Source organism: Hyperolius riggenbachi, chromosome 8, assembly GCF_040937935.1.
Source record: "Hyperolius riggenbachi isolate aHypRig1 chromosome 8, aHypRig1.pri, whole genome shotgun sequence".
Lineage (NCBI taxonomy): Eukaryota > Metazoa > Chordata > Amphibia > Anura > Hyperoliidae > Hyperolius > Hyperolius riggenbachi.
Window position 1 is genome coordinate 65,267,410 of NC_090653.1, and position 18,492 is coordinate 65,285,901.

Consider the following 18,492-nt stretch of genomic DNA (forward strand, 5'->3'; position numbering starts at 1 on the left):
ATTTAGTCAAATCAGTAATTACAACAGCTGTTCCCATTTATAAAAATATAAAAAAATGGCTGATTGGGGGAACATGAGTGTGCACAATGCCTTTGCCTAATGCAAATTCCACTATAGCAGCATACATTTCTTGATAGCATACATTCTTGACAGTATACAAAACTACCTACAAAATACTTTTTCCATTACAAAACAAACATACAGAGTCTGTAATCTTATTATGAATTCTGTTATTTACAGATATTAACTGAAACTATTCCTCTGAATGAGATCTGAGTCTGTTACAAAGATTTTGGTATCTGTTCTGAGCTGGAGAAGGTATCTAGCCTTGGTATTTAGGACCTGGTTTACGAAGGTTGTTCTGAGCTGGAGAAGGTATCTAGCCTTGGTATTTAGGACCCGGTTTACTAAGTGTTCTGAGATGGAGAATGTATCTAGCCTTAGTATTGAAGACCTGGTTTACTAAGATTGTTCAGGCTGGAGAAGGTATCTAGTCTTAGTATTTAGGACTTGGATTACAAAGGTTGTCCAAGCTGGAGAAGGTATCTTTAAACCTTAGAATTTAGGACCTGGTTTACTAAGGTTGTTCTAATCTGGGGAAGGTATCGATAGCCTTAGTATTTATTACCTGGTTTGCTAAGGTTGTTCTGAGTTGAGGAATGTATTTAGAGCCTTAGTATTTAGGGCTTAGCTTACAAAGGTTATTCAAGCTGGAGAATGTATCTATAAGCCTTAGTACTTAGGACACGGTTTACTAAAGTTGCTCTGAGCTGGAGAACCTCAGTAAATAGCGTCCATAAACACTGAAATATGAACTGGAGAGATTAGAACATACATGGGATTTGGACCAGAAGATGAACACCTCTCCAACCATTCGGAACAGCTCTTCTGCATCATTGTTGGGCACGGTCAGCCAATTCGCTCTGTAAAAACAAAACAAAAAAATTTCAGTAGCAGCCCCAACAGCTTGAAAAATCTGCAAACCTCTTATCTCTTCTGCAGAGGGATTTTACAATCCCACCTCCAACCACAATTGTTATTCGAGGACTCCCTAATTAAGATTTTTTTGGGGGCGTTATCTTGTAATATAGTTTAATGTTTGAATGTGGGAATTAGAAGGTGGTCAAATAAGCAAAGCTTGCATGGAAAATGTTGTCGGAAAGGTGACACTGTGCTTCTGTTTCCATGTGCTCTGTCTGTGGTGACTGAACATTGCCCATTAAAGTGAACCTCCAGACTAAAAATCTACTCAGCAGCACTGAAAAGGCTTGGTGTTTCTTTAACAGTTTCACAGCATCAGAACTTTGTTTTAATTACCTAAGCCTAATTATTAGCTATACAGAAGCTAAGCTCCGCCCCATCAAAGAAAACTGCCCGGGCTTTTTTTTTCCCTGATGCTGTGCAAAGCATGATGGGATTTCCTATGTTGTTATTCACGTTGCCTAGCAACTGGGAGGGGGTGATCATCACACAGGACAGTTGGAACTGTGTCTCATGCTCCCTGTCACCCCCTTTCAACCAAAAAGTTGGCTGCCTTCATGAAATCAAACTTTTGCCTGTTTTTTTTCAAACAGGGTGGGGAAGAGATTATATTACCTATCTATTTTAATTAACATAACTAATGTAACTTAATGACAGTATGTTTGTTTAGGCTGAAGTTCCTCTTTAACTTGTATCTACAGGGGAAAGGGGAAGAAAGGGTATCATGTTCTGATGTGCCAAGAACTAAGGCTCTGTTGAAATTTCTTCATAGGGACTTTAAAAGACCGCTATCGTGAAAATATTTCAAATACATATTTATAAGGAGCACATTTCTCCCAGAATAAAATGCACTATAAATTACTTTTCCCCTATATTGCTGTCGCTTACAGAAGGCAGTAACAATCTGACAGGTTTTGGACCAGTCCATCTCCTCACAGGGGATTATTCTTTACAAAAGCACTTCATGGAAAAGATCTATATAGGATGCCAGCCAGCCTCCCTACTTGCTTGCACACTATTTTGGCAGTTGGGCTGAGAAACTGCAGTTCAGTAAGTGCTTTTATAAATAAAAAATAACTGAGAATCCTTCATGAGAAGATGGATTCATCCGAAACCTGATAGATAGGTATGTCAAATTATTAAATGCCTGTGAGTGACAACAAGATAAGAAAAAAGTAATTTATTGTGCATTTTACTGTGGAACAAATAAACATTTTATACATCTGCATGCACATGCATTTTAAATATTTTCATAATAGTAGTCCTTTAAATTTGTAGTTATGCTTCCAGTTGACTTTTTTCCAGGGTGTAGAGGGTTAATTCTAGCAAGGATCAAAGTTTATTAATGAATTATTTTTACTGGTATTAAACATATTGGTCTAAAGCATGATTTTTACACATATGATTTACCTAGGCCATAGTTGGAAAAATATTTAAAGAAAGGCCAAGAATGAATACTCTATCCTGAAAATCCCATGCTTGCCAGACTGCACATACCTGTTATTATCTACATAACGAATGAGCAGAGGATAGAGAGCATAGAGGTCTCTGCAGAGCACAGAGAACTCATCCCGTATAAGAGCCTCGGAATCTTCTGACTCGCTCTTGGCCTCCAGACGTAGCTGCTCCTCCTCAGCCACCACTTTCCCTGCCCTCTTCTTCAGCTTCTCCATGGTGGGAATAAAGTGAGACCTAAGGAGCTCTGGCTTGGCCTTGCTGACGATAGGCTGGGCAAACACTGGAAAAGAGGAAAGAAACAAAAGGCTCTACAAACACTACTGGTGATTTTAACCACTTCCCAACTGAGGGGTTTTACCCCTTCAGCATCCGAGCAATTTTCTCCTTTCAGCGCTCCTTACATTCATTCCCCTATAACTTTATCATTACTTATCACAATGAAATGAACTATATCTTGTTTTTTTCGCCACCAATTAGGCTTTCTTTAGGTGGGACATTATGCCAAGAATTATTTTATTCTAAATGTGTTTTAATGGGAAAATAGGAAAACATTTGGGAAAAAAACATTATTTTTCAGTTTTCCGCCATTATAGTTTTTAAATAATGCATGCTACTGTCATTAAAATCCATGAAATGTATTTGCCCTTTTGTCCCGGTTATAAAACCATTTAAATTATGTCCCGATCACAATGTTTGGCGCCAATATTTTATTTGGAAATAAAGGTGCATTTTTTCAGTTTTGCGTCCATCCCTAATTACAAGCCCATAGTTTATAAAGTAACAGTGTTATACCCTCTTGACATAAATATTTAAAAAGTTCAGTCCCTAAGGTAACTATTGATGTATTTTTTTTAATTGTAAATTTTTTATTTTTTTTTAATTACAAAAAAAAAAAAAATGGGGAGCGTGGGAGGTAATGAGTTAATTTTTTTCTGTATAAGTAATGTATGTGTATGTGAAAAATAGTGTAGGGTGTAGTTTTACTATTTGGCCACAAGATGGCAACAGTAATGCGACCTCCAAGCGTCCTTCCGGACGCTCGGAGGAAGTATAAAGAGGCTGGGATTTTTTTTTCTTTTACAATGATCACGCTGCTCAGCGGAAAGCAGCCGATCATTGCTGGGGGCAGAGATCAACGAACGGGAATGTATTTTCCCGTTCATTGATCTCCGGGCGAGCGGGCAGCGGCGTGATTACCAGCGGGAGTGCGAGCGGGAGCGCGGACAGCGGCGGCAGCGGCGGGGGGTGCGTATATCTACGCTCCGGGCGGGGAAGTGAGGTCCAAAGGAGCGTAGATATACTGTACGCGGGCGGGGAACTAGTTAATATAACTATGACAGATGCTATGGCCCTTTTCATCTATACAATAGATGCCAATGTGCTCACACTACAAAGGGCTAGTATTCCAGCCAAATGAAGTAAAAACTGATTGTCTGTAGCACAATAAAATTAGTCTCAAACAGGCTACACTTAAAGGACACCTGAACTGAGAGGGATATGGAGGCTGCCATATTTATCTCCTGTTAAACAATACCACTTGTTGCCTGTCTGTCCTCATGATCCCGTCTCTAATACATTAAGCCATAGACCCTGAAACAAGCTTGCAGTTCAGATGTCTGACTGGATTTGACTCATGCTTGTTTGAGGTGTGTGATCCAGAAAATGACTGCAGCCAAAGTGATCATCAGGATGCCGCGAAATTGGTATTGTTTAAAAGGAAATATATATGGCAGGCAGCTTCCATATCCCTCTCACTTCAGTTGTCCTTTAAAGCAGAGGTCCCCAACCCTGTCCTCAAGGCCCACCAACAGTACATGTTTTGCAGCAAACCACAAACATGCACAGGTGAAGTAATTAGTGTCTCAGCAAAGCCGATTACCTACCTCGCTTTGAGGACAGGGTTGGGGAACACTGCTTTAAAGGACATCTGAGGTGAGAGTGATATGGATGCTGCCATATTTGTTTCCTTGTAAACAATGCCAGTTGCCTGGCAGTCCAGTTGATCTTCTGGCATACATAGATTCTAACTCAAAACCCTGGAACAAGCATTTGGCAAATGCAGTAAAACCTGAGTCAGAGTATTACAGGCATAGGATCAGGAGCAACTAGTATTGTTTAAAAAGAAATAAATATGGCAGCCTCCATGTCGCTCTCACCTTGGGTGCCCTTAAAAACATTATTTCAGACTTCTTACTTAGGTTTTACCTGCAGCGATGAATACAGTCATCCCACAGGTTTCTAAAAATGCCTGATGGGTGTGTTAGAGTCTGCTGATCAGTCTAGAAGTGGGGAAGAGTCATACTGCAGCTATTTACTCATGTAGGAAGATAGGAGTAAGGGCCGGTTCAGCTTGCCCATGATCGCTTTCGGCTCCACGATCGCGAGTTGAGGGCAAAATTTCAGCGCAATTTGCACTTGTGATACCCGTTCAATAGAACGAGAATCAAAGCGCAATCGCCGCTGAAAGGCTGCATGCAGCACATTTGAGATTGATCGAAATCGCAAACGCTGCTGTGTCAATGTATCTATAGGGATACATTAGTAGCAGCTCTTTGCTGATCGCCGGCGATCAGCAAAACGCTGAAGAATCGCCAAGTGTAAACCAACCCTAAGGAATTAGAAAGTACACCAAAGTAATGGTCATTTTGTGATTGGAAAAATACTATTTGTCTGTCTGGGGGGCTTTAAACATTCAGCAAATTGCGAATTGAAAAATCAATTTTAATAAAGTTACATTAAAAAAAATAATTTAATTTCCCTTTAAACACTCTAAGCCAGGGGTGCCAAACTCAAATACAAAGTGGGCCGAAATTGAACATTGGGACCTAATCGTGGGCCAATCTCAATGTCTACTGGCCTCCTTAAAAAGTTCTCTGGTGTTTAATGCCCCCCCCCCCCTCCCCTCCAACATCTATACAGCTCCCTGGTGTCTAGTGGTCCTCCCTTCCCTATAGAGTTCCCTGGTGTCTAGTGGCCCCACCCTTCCCTATTTAGTTGCTCAGTGTTTAGTGCTTAACCCCCACCTCTCCCATATGGCTTTACGGGTGTTCTAGGGCTTTACCTCCAATACAGCTTCCCTGGTGGTCTGGAGTGGGCCAAACATAATGCAAAGTGGGGAAACCACATGAGGGCCAAATTTAATGCCTCTGAGGGCCAGATTTGGCCCGCGGGCTGGAGTTTGACATGTATGCTCTAACCAAATCTTACCTCTGCATTTAAATTATCAATAAACCCCACTATACCTGCAAGTCTTTTCATCCAGGAGGCCTCATCAATGCCCAGGTTGTTGACAACAATGCGCAGGATGTTACCCAGGAGGGCGTTCAGGTGCTCAGAGGTCACAGTGGTGCAGCAAGGTGATGTGTCATCCGGAATATTCTCTGGCCCGCGTTCCCACCAGCGAGGAAGATAGTTGCACAGCATGGGCAGAGTTACTTCAATGACGTGCGGCATCTCTGTGTAGCGGGCACCAGACTCTGCCAGCATGCTGATTTCCTTCATCAGGGTCTGCAGATCAGGGATATCTGGGCACATTTCTTCCACGGAGTTGGGGAGACCCAAAACTGGAGGTAATGAAGAAAGAACCTTAAAGCGGACCCAAACTCTTGCACAGCACACAGTGAAAAGTTTTAACTCCACACAATATGGTGTAGTGCGTCAGGAAATGGTTCTTATGTAAAATGAGGCAAGTAAACAAAAAATAAAAAATCATAAGAACAGACACTTGGGGAATAACTTGTTTCACGGATTTCTGTCCGCTTCTTCAGATCAATAAACTCTAGCACAGCACACAATAAAAAGTCTTTATTTCACTGCTATGTTCTAATCAGCAGCTGAGAATAGACTTCAGGAGTTCTGCCACAGTGGCTTTCTACATCCTCTAAGGCTTTTTTTTTCCAGTGTTTTTTTTTAGCATTTCCATAAATTGTAATGAAGAAATCTTTGTTTCCATAAATGTTATCAAGCTGTGGCTAATATTTTACAGCAGAGAGGAAGTTCTAAGATGTCTACTTTTAAGAATAATAATAAATCCTGCAGATACATTTTAGTTTTGAATATCCAGATGGATCCTGCAAGCTCTGTTGTACTATCTCAGCCTATCCCAATGGCTGAAGAACTAGAAAGTGATGATGCAGCCTCCTGTGCCAAGTTATTTATTGGGTGGAAGACTACATTACCCATGATCCCTAGCAGTGACTGCAAGCTGGAAATACTCAGTTGACAATGCTGAATCCTAATTCCCAAGCAGCAGCAAGCAGTTGTGAGAGTTTGAGAGGCATTTCACTACCTATCAACTGGCCGTGGAAAAGAGGCCTAAAGGAAGTTAAGCCAGTTTGATCTTCTCAGCAATTTTTGCAAAAGAAACCCAAAAGAGAACAGAAACACTGCCCCTTTACATGCTTTTATACATACTGTATATACCGGTAGGTACTAGAGATAGTCAATGAGATGCAAATAATTCTGGCTAGCATGCAGATTACTTGCAAATTGTATGCAGCTTAAGGCTCATACACACATCAGACCATAGTCTTTTGAAAATGAAAGATCACAGATCTGTTTTACCCCCTTCCATGTAGTATGAGAGCCATACTCTACACAGTCTATTCTATGGAGCTGAACTCCCCATCAGAAAAAAAACTTTGCAAGATGCTGCACACACAGATGCTGTACAGACACAAAAGATCTGTAGCTGCAAAAGATCTGTTCCTGCCAAAAATCCAACCCTGCAAATTGCAATGATAGTCTATGAGAACTGCAGATCATCGTACACACATGATTTAACTGACATTCATCTGCAGATCAGATCCACCAGGTTGGATTTTCAGATCTGCAGATCTGTCAGTTAAATCATGTGTGTATGATGATCTGCAGATCTCATAGACTATCATTGCAATTTGCAGGGTTGGATTTTTGGCAGGAACAGATCTTTTGCAGCTACTGATCTTTTGTGTCTGTACAGCATCTGTGTGTGCAGCATCTTGCAAAGTTTTTTTTCTGATGGGGAGTTCAGCTCCATAGAATAGACTGTGTAGGTATGGCTCTCATACTACATGGAAGGGGGTAAAACTGGTCTGTGATCTTTCATTTTCCAAAGACCATGGTCTGATGTGTGTATGCACCCTTGGACTGGACAAATTAAAAGTACTTCCTGTTGATTTAGGAAAAGGGCTTTTCACAGGCAGTTGATAGGCAGTGAATGACTTAAAGGGAACCTAAACTGAGGAGGATGTGGATTTTACCTTTTCAAATAATACCAGTTGCCTGTCTCTCTTGCTGATCCTGTGTCTCTAAAGGCTCATACACACATCAGACTATAGTCTTTGGAAAATGAAAGATCACAGACCAATCTTACCCCCTTCCATGTAGTATGAGAGCCATACCTACACAGTCTAGTCTATGGAGCTGAACTCCCCATCAGAAAAAAATCTTTGCAAGATGCTGCACACACAGATGCTGTACAGACACAAAAGATCAGTATCTGCAAAAGATCTGTTCCTGCCAAAAATCCATTCCTGCAAATTGCAATGATAGTCTATGAGATCTGCAGATCATCATACACACATGATTTAACTGACATTCATCTGCAGATCAAGTAATCATCCGCAGATCTGAAAATCCATCCTGGTGGATCTGATCTGCAGATGAATGTCAGTTAAATCATGTGTGTATGATGATCTGCAGATCTCATAGACTATCATTGCAATTTGCAGGAATGGATTTTTTGCAGGAACAGATCTTTTGCAGATACTGATCTTTTGTGTCTGTACAGCATCTGTGTGTGCAGCATCTTGCACAGATTTTTTTTCTGATGGGGAGTTCAGCTCCATAGACTAGACTGTGTAGAGTATGGCTCTCATACTTCATGAAGGGTGGTAAGATTGGTCTGTGATCTTTCATTTTCAAAAGACTATGGTCTGATGTGTGTATGTGGCCTAATACTTTCAGCCACAGACCCTGAACAAGCATGCAGATCAGGTGCTCTGACTGAAGTCAGACTGGATTAGCTGCATGCTTGCTTCAGGTGTGTGATTCAGCCACTACTGCAGCCAAAGAGATCAGTTGGACTGCCAGGCAACTGGTATTGTATAAAAGGAAACATCCATATCCATCTCAGTTTAGGTACCCTTTAAAGGAAACATCCAAGCTACAAAAAAAAAAAAAAAGAGATCCACTTACCTGAGGCTTCCTCCAACCCGTGGCAGCCGTCTTGTGCCCTCGCCGCAGCTCCGGTGGCTCCCGCGCAGCCGACCTTCCCAGGTCGGGTTCTGAGTCGGCTTCTGCGCTCCACCGCACGGGTCACGTGGTCCCTCTGACGTCATCAGGACGGTAGTTCTGCACCTGCGCAGTACCATCCTGATGACGTCGGAGGGACCCGACCTGGCGAGGTCGGCTGCGTCAGCGGAGAAGACCGCTGTTGTAGCTTGGACCATTACTTTAACATCTCACAACTGCTTCTTGCTAACTGGCAACTGCTTGCTGCTGCCTGGCAAATGCTTGCTGCTGCCTGGCAAATGCTCACTAAGCACTCAGTTCAGCTGTCTGTGGAAAAGGGCCCTTAGGCCTCTTTTCCATGGATTGTTGAACTGTGTATTCAGCAAGCAGTTACCATGCAGCAGCGCAGATACCAGGCAGCAACAAGCAGTTACCAGGCAGCAACAAGCTGTTACCATACAGCAGTGAGCAGTTACCAGGCAGCAGTGAGCAGTTGTAAGAGTTTGAAAGGCATTTCACTGCTTATCAACAGTCCATGGAAAAGAGGTCTTAAATTGGCCCAATTCCAGGCTGCACACAGTTTGCATGAGATTGGAATGCAATCTGGAATTAGATTTGTTGTTACATCTGTATGAAGTTCCTCTTTAATGGTTCTACCATTCAGTCCTCATACTTACTGGCACGTTCACGGGGAGACTTGGTGGTGTAGACCGAGTAGATGTTATACTCATTCAGATGGGGTTCCAAGAAGGCCACAGGCATGGCAGCCGCAAGTCGTGCCAAACACTCCCCCAGCGCTGGACGTTGTCTACAGATATAGAAAGGTAAGGCTTTAGGCAAACGCTACTTATACAAGAGGGTAAAAGCAATGCTATCGTGCAGATAGCTACAAACAGGAGCCATCAGCCAGTGAACCATATTCAATACACGTTTTCTCCTAGGTGATATTTCCACACATTATCAATAAAGGGTCTTAATTCATCAGCACGCAAGAAAATATTGACAGTACTTTTTCATCTACATTTTCCAACTGCAGAACGTAGATGAAACATTACCTCCTAGGAGAAAACGTAGGCGAAAAAGTGAATTGAATAAGGGCCAGTATGTCTTACTTTTCTACGTAGGGGTTCTTTGTGGTGCCCAGAGAGTAAATACTGCACAGAGTCCTGTAGCAAGAAACTTGTACATCATCCACTGGAAGAAAAAAAAAACATTTATTACTGGAGGACTTAAGAGTAGTAGATTAAAATTTGTCTGGTCAATTTTCTAAGGAAACTACTTTCCAAGTTAAAGTTCCAACCAGGCAGACTGTCTTCTTTAACTTAAGAGGAAAATCCTTCTAAACCAACAAGTAGATCTTGTATCTCCTCCTTATTTACATCGGCTGCCTGCTCATTTGACCCTTTGTCAGTCTTAAGCCACACCCCCTTACTACACAGACAGACTATAAGTTAGATGTAATGTGTGGCTTCAGCTGAGCAATAAAGCTACCCATTCACTACTCGACCACAGATCCAATCGGACTTTGATTGTCTCGCGATTATGATTGATATCACGTGCGATATTAGCCAAAGTACCACCATCTCTGACTCATTGAATGTTGCCTGTGGGTCGATTTTGGGGTCCATTGCCGTGTCAATGTGCTCCGGAGGTAAACAACAGTTTTGCCAAATTTGATGTTTAAATGTTGAGTTGGGCTAAATATTCTATGGTTGTGGCCAGCGTTAGGCCCCGTTCTCACCAGAGCGCGATTAGTGGGTGATTCCTGATAATTGCTGAAGCGTTACCACTTTTTAAAGTGCTAGCGCAATTATAACTACAGGGAGTGCAGAATTATTAGGCAAATGAGTATTTTGACCACATCATCCTCTTTATGCATGTTGTCTTACTCTAAGCTGTATAGACTCGAAAGCCTACTACCAATTAAGCATATTAGGTGATGTGCATCTCTGTAATGAGAAGGGGTGTGGTCTAATGACATCAACACCCTATATCAGGTGTGCATAATTATTAGGCAGCTTCCTTTCCTTTGGCAAAATGGGTCAAACGAAGAACTTGACAGGCTCAGAAAAGTCAAAAATAGTGAGATATCTTGCAAAGGGATGCAGCACTCTTAAAATTGCAAAGCTTCTGAAGCGTGATCATCGAACAATCAAGCGTTTCATTCAAAATAGTCAACAGGGTCGCAAGAAGCGTATGGAAAAGCCAAGGCACAAAATAACTGCCCATGAACTGAGAAAAGTCAAGCGTGCAGCTGCCAAGATGCCACTTGCCACCAGTTTGTCCATATTTCAGAGCTGCAACATCACTGGAGTGCCCAAAAGCACAAGGTGTGCAATACTCAGAGACATTGCCAAAGTAAGAAAGGCTGAAAGACGACCACCACTGAACAAGACACACAAGCTGAAACGTCAAGACTGGGCCAAGCAATATCTCAAGACTGATTTTTCTAAGGTTTTATGGACTGATGAAATGAGTGAGTCTTAATGGGCCAGATGGATGGGCCCGTGGCTGGATTGGTAAAGGGCAGAGAGCTCCAGTCCGACTCAGACGCCAGCAAGGTGGAGGTGGAGTACTGGTTTGGGCTGGTATCATCAAAGATGAGCTTGTGGGGCCTTTTCGGGTTGAGGATGGAGTCAAGCTCAACTCCCAGTCCTACTGCCAGTTTCTGGAAGACATCTTCTTCAAGCAGTGGTACAGGAAGAAGTCTGCATCCTTCAAGAAAAACATGATTTTCATGCAGGACAATGCTCCATCACACGCGTCCAAGTACTCCACAGCGTGGCTGGCAAGAAAGGGTATAAAATAAGAAAAACTAATGACATGGCCTCCTTGTTCACCAGATCTGAACCCCATTGAGAACCTGTGGTCCATCATAAAATGTGAGATTTACAAGGAGAAAAAACAGTACACCTCTCTGAACAGTGTCTGGGAGGCTGTGGTTGCTGCTGCACGCAATGTTGATGGTGAACAGATCAAAACACTGACAGAATCCATGGATGGCAGGCTTTTGAGTGTCCTTGCAAAGAAAGGTGGCTATATTGGTCACTGATTTGTTTTTGTTTTGTGTTTGAATGTCAGAAATGTATATTTGTGAATGTTGAGATGTTATATTGGTTTCACTGGTAAGAATAAATAATTGAAATGGGTATATATTTGTTTTTTTAAGTTGCCTAATAATTATGCACAGTAATAGTCACCTGCACACACAGATATCCCCCTAATATAGCTAAAACTAAAAACAAACTAAAAACTACTTTCAAAAGTATTCAGCTTTGATATTAATGAGTTTTTGGGGTTCATTGAGAACATGGTTGTTGTTCAATAATAAAATTATTCCTCAAAAATACAACTTGCCTAATAATTCTGCACTCCCTGTATATGACAGTGATCTCACTGCCATGATTGCCACCGATTGTTGCCAGCGTTCCATGATTAAAGGCAATTTCAAAATGTGTTGCCTGCAGCATTTTGCTGCGATTCTCGAATGTTCGCGGTACAGTGTTAACAAACGCTGAAAGCGATCGTCGGGAATCGCGAGAGAGTTTCCAGTGATTTTACAGCGCTAATCGCAGTAAAATCACCTGCTCAAAATGGTAGGGCTAAGCGCTACTGTTTTGCAATTTTCTAGTGTGAATGGGTCCTTACTCTCCTCCCTCAACTGACCTCACACTTTCTCCACATAAAGCCTATTAACTTGTTAGGCTTGCAAAGTCATGATCTGTAATTGGATGGATCCTAATGCTCCCACAAAGTACACTTTGATTAGGACAGGTAACTCCGGCCTGCCACTATGCACACTTACCTATGAATACAGAGTTTAGAAGAAAAGGTATATAACGGTGTGGGGTTGGTGGATGATATACCCCAGTATAACCCAGCTACCCCCAAAGTGAGAAAATCTACACCCTGACCCACTGAGGCAGAAAAGTTCAGATAAATTGATTTTGGTCCCCTCTTTCTTAATTTTTTCTCCCCCTCTTTTCCATATACATGCAAAAACGGCGATGGGAAATTTGGGCGCAGGGTGAAGCCAAAAAACAGCTTACCCTGCAAAAGTCCCGGCCACGTTAATTACTAATTCCCGTACAGGACACCATGGATAGTGGGAGAAAGATGTAATTTGGCTTCCAGCTATTGCTGGCGGATGATTTACACTGTTTTCTTTTGACGGCAGACAAATTACTGTCTGGGTGCCGCTATGGCCTTAATTCACATTACAGCCTGTGGTGGTGCCTGTAGCGCCCATATTTCCCTGCGACATTTTGAACTGTTTGGTCTTTTGCTTCCTCTTTCTCTCTCGTCCTCTCTTTCTGTGGTGGTATGACAAACGCTGTCATGTAAACCTCATGTTATATGTATTAACTTTAATTTCTTTTCTATGTCAAAAATGATCTACATGTATGTTTTTCTTTGATATATGATCAGGTTGGCTATGGGATGAGTTATGAGGGTGGTGTGGATACGATTGCAAGTGTAACGATCGGTGTAGCACAGAGAGGATCTGATTACCGGTGATCTGCAATATCACTGGCAATACAGATATATAACCCATTATTGATGATCTGCAGTATCACCGATAATCAGATATACAAGCTAACCTCTGGACACCTGAGTAGAGAGTGTTTGGTGCAAACAGTAATAATAAGAGGACTGGGCCTCAAAGCAGTAAGGAGTACTGCACAATTCCTTCTGGACTCTCCCGATGGGAGGAGTCAGGCTGAGAGAAGGAACGACAGAACGAGAGTGACACTCAAGAGGAAGTGTCACTATCAGGACTGGGAACCGCCTCTAACAGTAAGGTCGGTTCTCGAGGTCGGACAGATCAGGTCGTAACCACACGGACAGACAAGGTACAGATTCAGGAGATAAAGGCGGAGTCTAAAGTACAGGCAGGGTTCGGGAACAGGGTATCAGAAATATCGAGGTACAAAATCAGAAGGCAGATGCAGAGTCTAAGAACGAGCCGGGGTTCGGCAACAGAGTATCAGAGAGGCAAGGTACAGGATCAGAGTTCAGAGAATAGTCAGGCAGGCAAAAGGGTCATAACAGATAATCACAATCAAACTAGTACTTTAAACTATCAACAGAATCTAGCTAAGTGTAGGATTACAGCTCCAGCTGGTCCCGGCACACTTTCGGATCTGACTCAGGTCTGCGTGCTACCACGTAGTGATCGCAACGCCAGACAACCAGCAACTGAACAGCCAGCAGTATATATACCAGAACACTCTCCAGGCCCCTCCCTAAGTGCTGGACCAATGAGAGGTGTTGCAAATGTCAGCTGACCCGCCTGACTTCTGGCTGTCATATAAGCTCTGCCTCTGTGCGCGCGCGTCACTCTGAAACCTGGTGGACTATCAGTCCCAGCCACACCAGTACTGTCAGCAATGTATCCGCTGAGCGATGCGCGGGGTTGGTCGCACCGCTATCCGCACCGGCGGCGGCCTCCCCGCGCTGGGTCACAGTGTCAGCGGCAGGGCACTGCGTGCTAACCGCCACGTCAGACGCGGCGGTTTTTCCGCGTCCTGCCTTGCTCTCCATGGAAACAGCCGCCTCACGCTGAGTAGAGGCGGCTGATTTTCTGCGTTTCCTTACAGCAAGTCAATAAGATACTAGTGTTAAAAAAAAAAAAACTCTACTCCCTGCATGCCCATGTGGCTAATGGGATATTGCTTCACAGTGACTGGATATGACAATGTATGAAAAAAAATCAACAAGAAGGGGAGTTACCAGAGAGCACTGTACATATAATTCATTTTTGTAATAGGTAAGAAGTGCGGATCTAGAGCAAAATTCACAAAGCAAAAGAGAGAGAAAAGGTCTCACAACGCACCAAGTTACCAAAAATAGTTCATTGTATTTATTAATTTATTCAAAAATCTGGACAAATATGATAAAAATACATATCACAATGACTATAACAACACTAGGTAGAGAAGACATAACAATACAAAGTAAAAACACCCGGTAATAAGGGTAGAGTGGCTGCAATATTATATAATAGGTAACTAAGTAAGGTCGCTGGCAAAAAACAGGGAATAATTGAATAATAAATAGGTAGGCGGGGCCTGCGTATCCAGCAAAAAGTGTGATCGTATATATATATATATATATATATATATATATATATATATATACATACAAAAAGAACCAATATCAAATATAATGGCTTATGCAAAGATATCATTCATAGTAAATGTCACCATAATAATTTCTATACCAAAATATCCCAATACATTGTGCAAAATGAGTAAGTAAACAACCATCTAGTCACTAAAGTAGGAGTATAACCAAGTCCTAAGAGTCAAGATAGCGCTGAAAATACCCAGCGGTGTTCTCTGAGAAAGCTGGCATTCGGCCGGCGACACACGTGTTAGACCCTCTTTCAGGGTGGCTGCGGCGTGATCGGCGGAGTTGGCATTCGGGGTGACTGGCAGGTAATTTGGCGGCGGCCTGACGCTCCTGCATTATTCACTTTGTTTGCGCTGGGTATTTTCAGCGCTATCTTGACAGCGCTATTATTCCATGTTTTTTGCCAGCGACCTTACTTATTTAACTATTGTATAATATCGCAGCCACTCTACCCTTATTACAGGGTATTTTTACTTTGTATTATTATGTCTTCTCTACCTAGTGTTGTTATAGTCATTGTGATATGTATTTTTATCATATATGTCAGGATTTTCTAATGAATTAATAAATAAAATGAACTATTTTTGATAACTTGGTGCGTTGTGAGACCTTTTCTCTCTCTCTTGCAATGTATGAAACAAAATCTGTGCCTGAACTGAGGCTTTGACAAATGGCCTTTCACAAGGTCATGATCATCGCCTCTTCCATATAGTCCACCTTTTAATCCTTGCAACAGTTTTGGGGAACCTGAAGTGAGAGGTAATGGAGGCAGCCATATTTATTTAATTTTAAACAATACCAGTTGCTTGGAAGTTATGTTGATTCCATGCTTCTAGCACTTTTAGCCATAAACCCTGAACAAACATGCAGATCAGATGTTTGAGATAAATGTGACAAGATTAGCCACGTGCTTGTATTAAACAGAAACCGTGACCAAGAATTGAACTTCATCCCAATCAGTAGCTGATACCCCCTTTTACATGAGGCATCTATTCCTTTTCACAAACGGATCATCAGGGGGCACTGCATGGCTGATATTGTAGTGAAACCCCTCCCACAAGAAACTCTGAGGACCGTGGTACTCCTGGCAGTTTTCTGTCTGTGAACCTTGTTGCATTGTGGGAAATAGCCGTTTACAGCTGTTTCCAACTGCCAAAAAAAGCATGCAGCAGCTACATCACCTGCCAACAGTAAAAATGTCACCATGTGATAAATGTCAGAATGTAAATCAGGGAGAGGATAGATTTTACAATGGGCAAACACTGACTAACTAATTTATACATAATTATTGTAAAAATGAAGCACTTTTTTATTACATTATTTTTTACTGGAGTTCCCCTTTAAGTGTGTGATTTAGACACAACTGATGCCAGAATGATCAGCAGGGCTGCCAAGCAACTGGTATTGTTTAAAAGGAATAAATATGGCAGGTAAAGGAACAGGAAATAGGCACCCACACAGCAAATAACCTAAAAAAACAGGTGGTCTCCTCCACCCTCAAAGTCTAGAAATAGTAACATACGTTATAAATTCCCACATGCATCGAATAAATATGGCAGCTTCCATATGGCTCTCACTACAGTTTCCCTTTAAAAAAAATATTAAAACTTGTACTACTCTGCTGTGCCACAAAGTCATGAGGCCAAGAACAACGGACCCCGGCAGAACCGTGGATACTACAATCACACTATACAGACAGTCAAAATCTAATTTCCAAGGACCAAAGATTAGCAGGCCACTTGCATTTTTGACACAATGCACATTAATAGTGATATTAATTAGTGGGGTAAACACAAACGCTCCCATATAACCTCATTTCACAATTCTCTTAAAGAAAACCTGTACTGAAAAAAAGTTCCCCTGGGGGGGTACTCACCTCAGTAGGGGGAAGCCTCTGGATCCTATCGAGGCTTCCCCCGTCCTCCTGTGTCCCACGGCGGTCTCGCTGCAGCCCCCGGAATGCACAGGCGACAATTTGTCGCGATGTGCAATATTTACCTTTTCGGGCTTCAGTGGGGGCGCTGTTGCGGATCTTCTGACGGAGATAGGCGGAAATAGCCGATCTCCATCGGGTCCGCTCTACTGCGCAGGCGACTTGTGCCTGCGCAGTAGAGCGGCCCGACGGAGATCTGCTATTTTCACCTATCTCCGTGGGAAGAGCGGATACTGCGCCTGCCCTGGAGCCAAGAGGTAAATATTTACATCGCCGCAGCTCCGGGAGGATTTTCTTCGCCGCCGTGGGACCGAGGAGGACGGGTGAAGCCTCAATAGGATCCGGAGGCTTCCCCCACCTGAGGGGAGTACCCCCAGGGGAGTTTTTTTCATTACAGATTTTCTTTAAAGTGGTCAGAAACTCTGACATTACATTCAATAAAAATGTGATTTCTTACATTTTATTACTCATACAGTTATTATATTCGCTTTTGTGCATAAGTAATATTGTCTGTCTACAAATTACAAGTTTTCAAAGTGTGGTTTATCTTGCCCTGAAAGCTGCCATTGCATTTTATTCCAACTGCTTTTTAATGAGCTATTCTGAACTGTGTGTGTGCCTGAAGCAGAGAGAGCTTCACAGAGAGCTTGTTTTCAACATTCGAATGTAAACAAATATACTGTTATCTCCAGTCTTCTGAAGCGGAATAGCAGGACAAAGCACCAGGGGATTTGCATATGCGCTGTGCTGGGTGGGCTCTTCAGCCCCCAGCACAGATCACGTTACGTTGCAGGCAGGGCGAACAGATTTTCCCCTTTTTTTCACCACTAGGGGGATGTCCTGCTGGGGGGGTCTGATCGCCACCTGTTTGTGCCTTGTGGGGGGCTCCTCAAAGCCCCCCTCCGCAGCGCTATTCCGCCCTCCCTCTCCTTCCCTCCCTCCCCTTCTCTCTACGGGAGGTACAGGACGGCGATCCATCCTGTACCGCTTCAGCCTATCAGATGCCGGCGATCCCCGGCCAATCAAAGGCCGGGGATCGCCGATCTCCTTTACGGTGCTGCTGTGACAGCAGCGCCGTACGATGTAAACACCGGGGATTATGTCCCCGGTTGTTTACATTTAGCCTGCGAGCCGTGATCGGAGGCTCGCAGGCTGTTCACGGAGACACACTCCGTGAACTGACAGGAAACGGCCGCTCGAACCAGTTTCCAAAGAAACCCACTTACAACCAGCCGCCGCCTATCGGCGTTAGGCGGTCGTTAAGTGGTTAACCATTTCAGTGATGTTCTGCTACAAAAAAAAATCTGGGATAGTAAAGAAATCTTTTAGAGCAAAGTACAAATGCTGACTTTCAGACCACTTTAATATATTACCTCTACATCTGCAGATGAAGTTCCAAAATAGTCAACTCAGAGTAAAGCATGGAGAATGGACATCACTGTATACCTTCAAAATCCCCAAATATGACTTTAAGCTTATTTTAGAAAGTCAAACTTACATATGACATCATCTCCAAACTGGTGCTGTGCAATGTGCTCGAATATGGATGTCAAGACCGGCAGAAGGGCTATGGTGGTGTAACTGATGTTTTGGGTCACGCCCTTCACCTGTGTGCGGGACTGAGACACTTTCCCCAGCTTCAGGTTCTCAACCATCTTCTCTATGTCTTCAGAGGCTCCCTCAAAGAAGGAGCGCAAGCCAGCTTTCACTATCTCCGGGCCAGACTTCATGACTGTCCTGTGGGGAGGAGAAACCATGACATCATGTGCAGT

General features: G+C 42.9%; 1 protein-coding gene across 10 annotated transcripts in view; it reads right to left on the bottom strand.

Moving 5' to 3' along the window:
* Positions 1-18,492, bottom strand: part of RYR1 (ryanodine receptor 1) — a 375,187-nt gene that overhangs the window by 107,666 nt on the left and 249,029 nt on the right. For all 10 annotated transcript variants that reach the window (XM_068250552.1, XM_068250553.1, XM_068250548.1 and 7 more), the window contains 6 exons: positions 18,219-18,457; positions 9,765-9,846; positions 9,330-9,460; positions 5,682-6,002; positions 2,479-2,719; positions 836-923 (listed from right to left, as the gene is read on the bottom strand). In XM_068250552.1, coding sequence (XP_068106653.1) covers positions 836-923; positions 2,479-2,719; positions 5,682-6,002; positions 9,330-9,460; positions 9,765-9,846; positions 18,219-18,457 — 1,102 coding nt within the window. The remainder of the gene's footprint in view (positions 1-835; positions 924-2,478; positions 2,720-5,681; positions 6,003-9,329; positions 9,461-9,764; positions 9,847-18,218; positions 18,458-18,492) is intronic.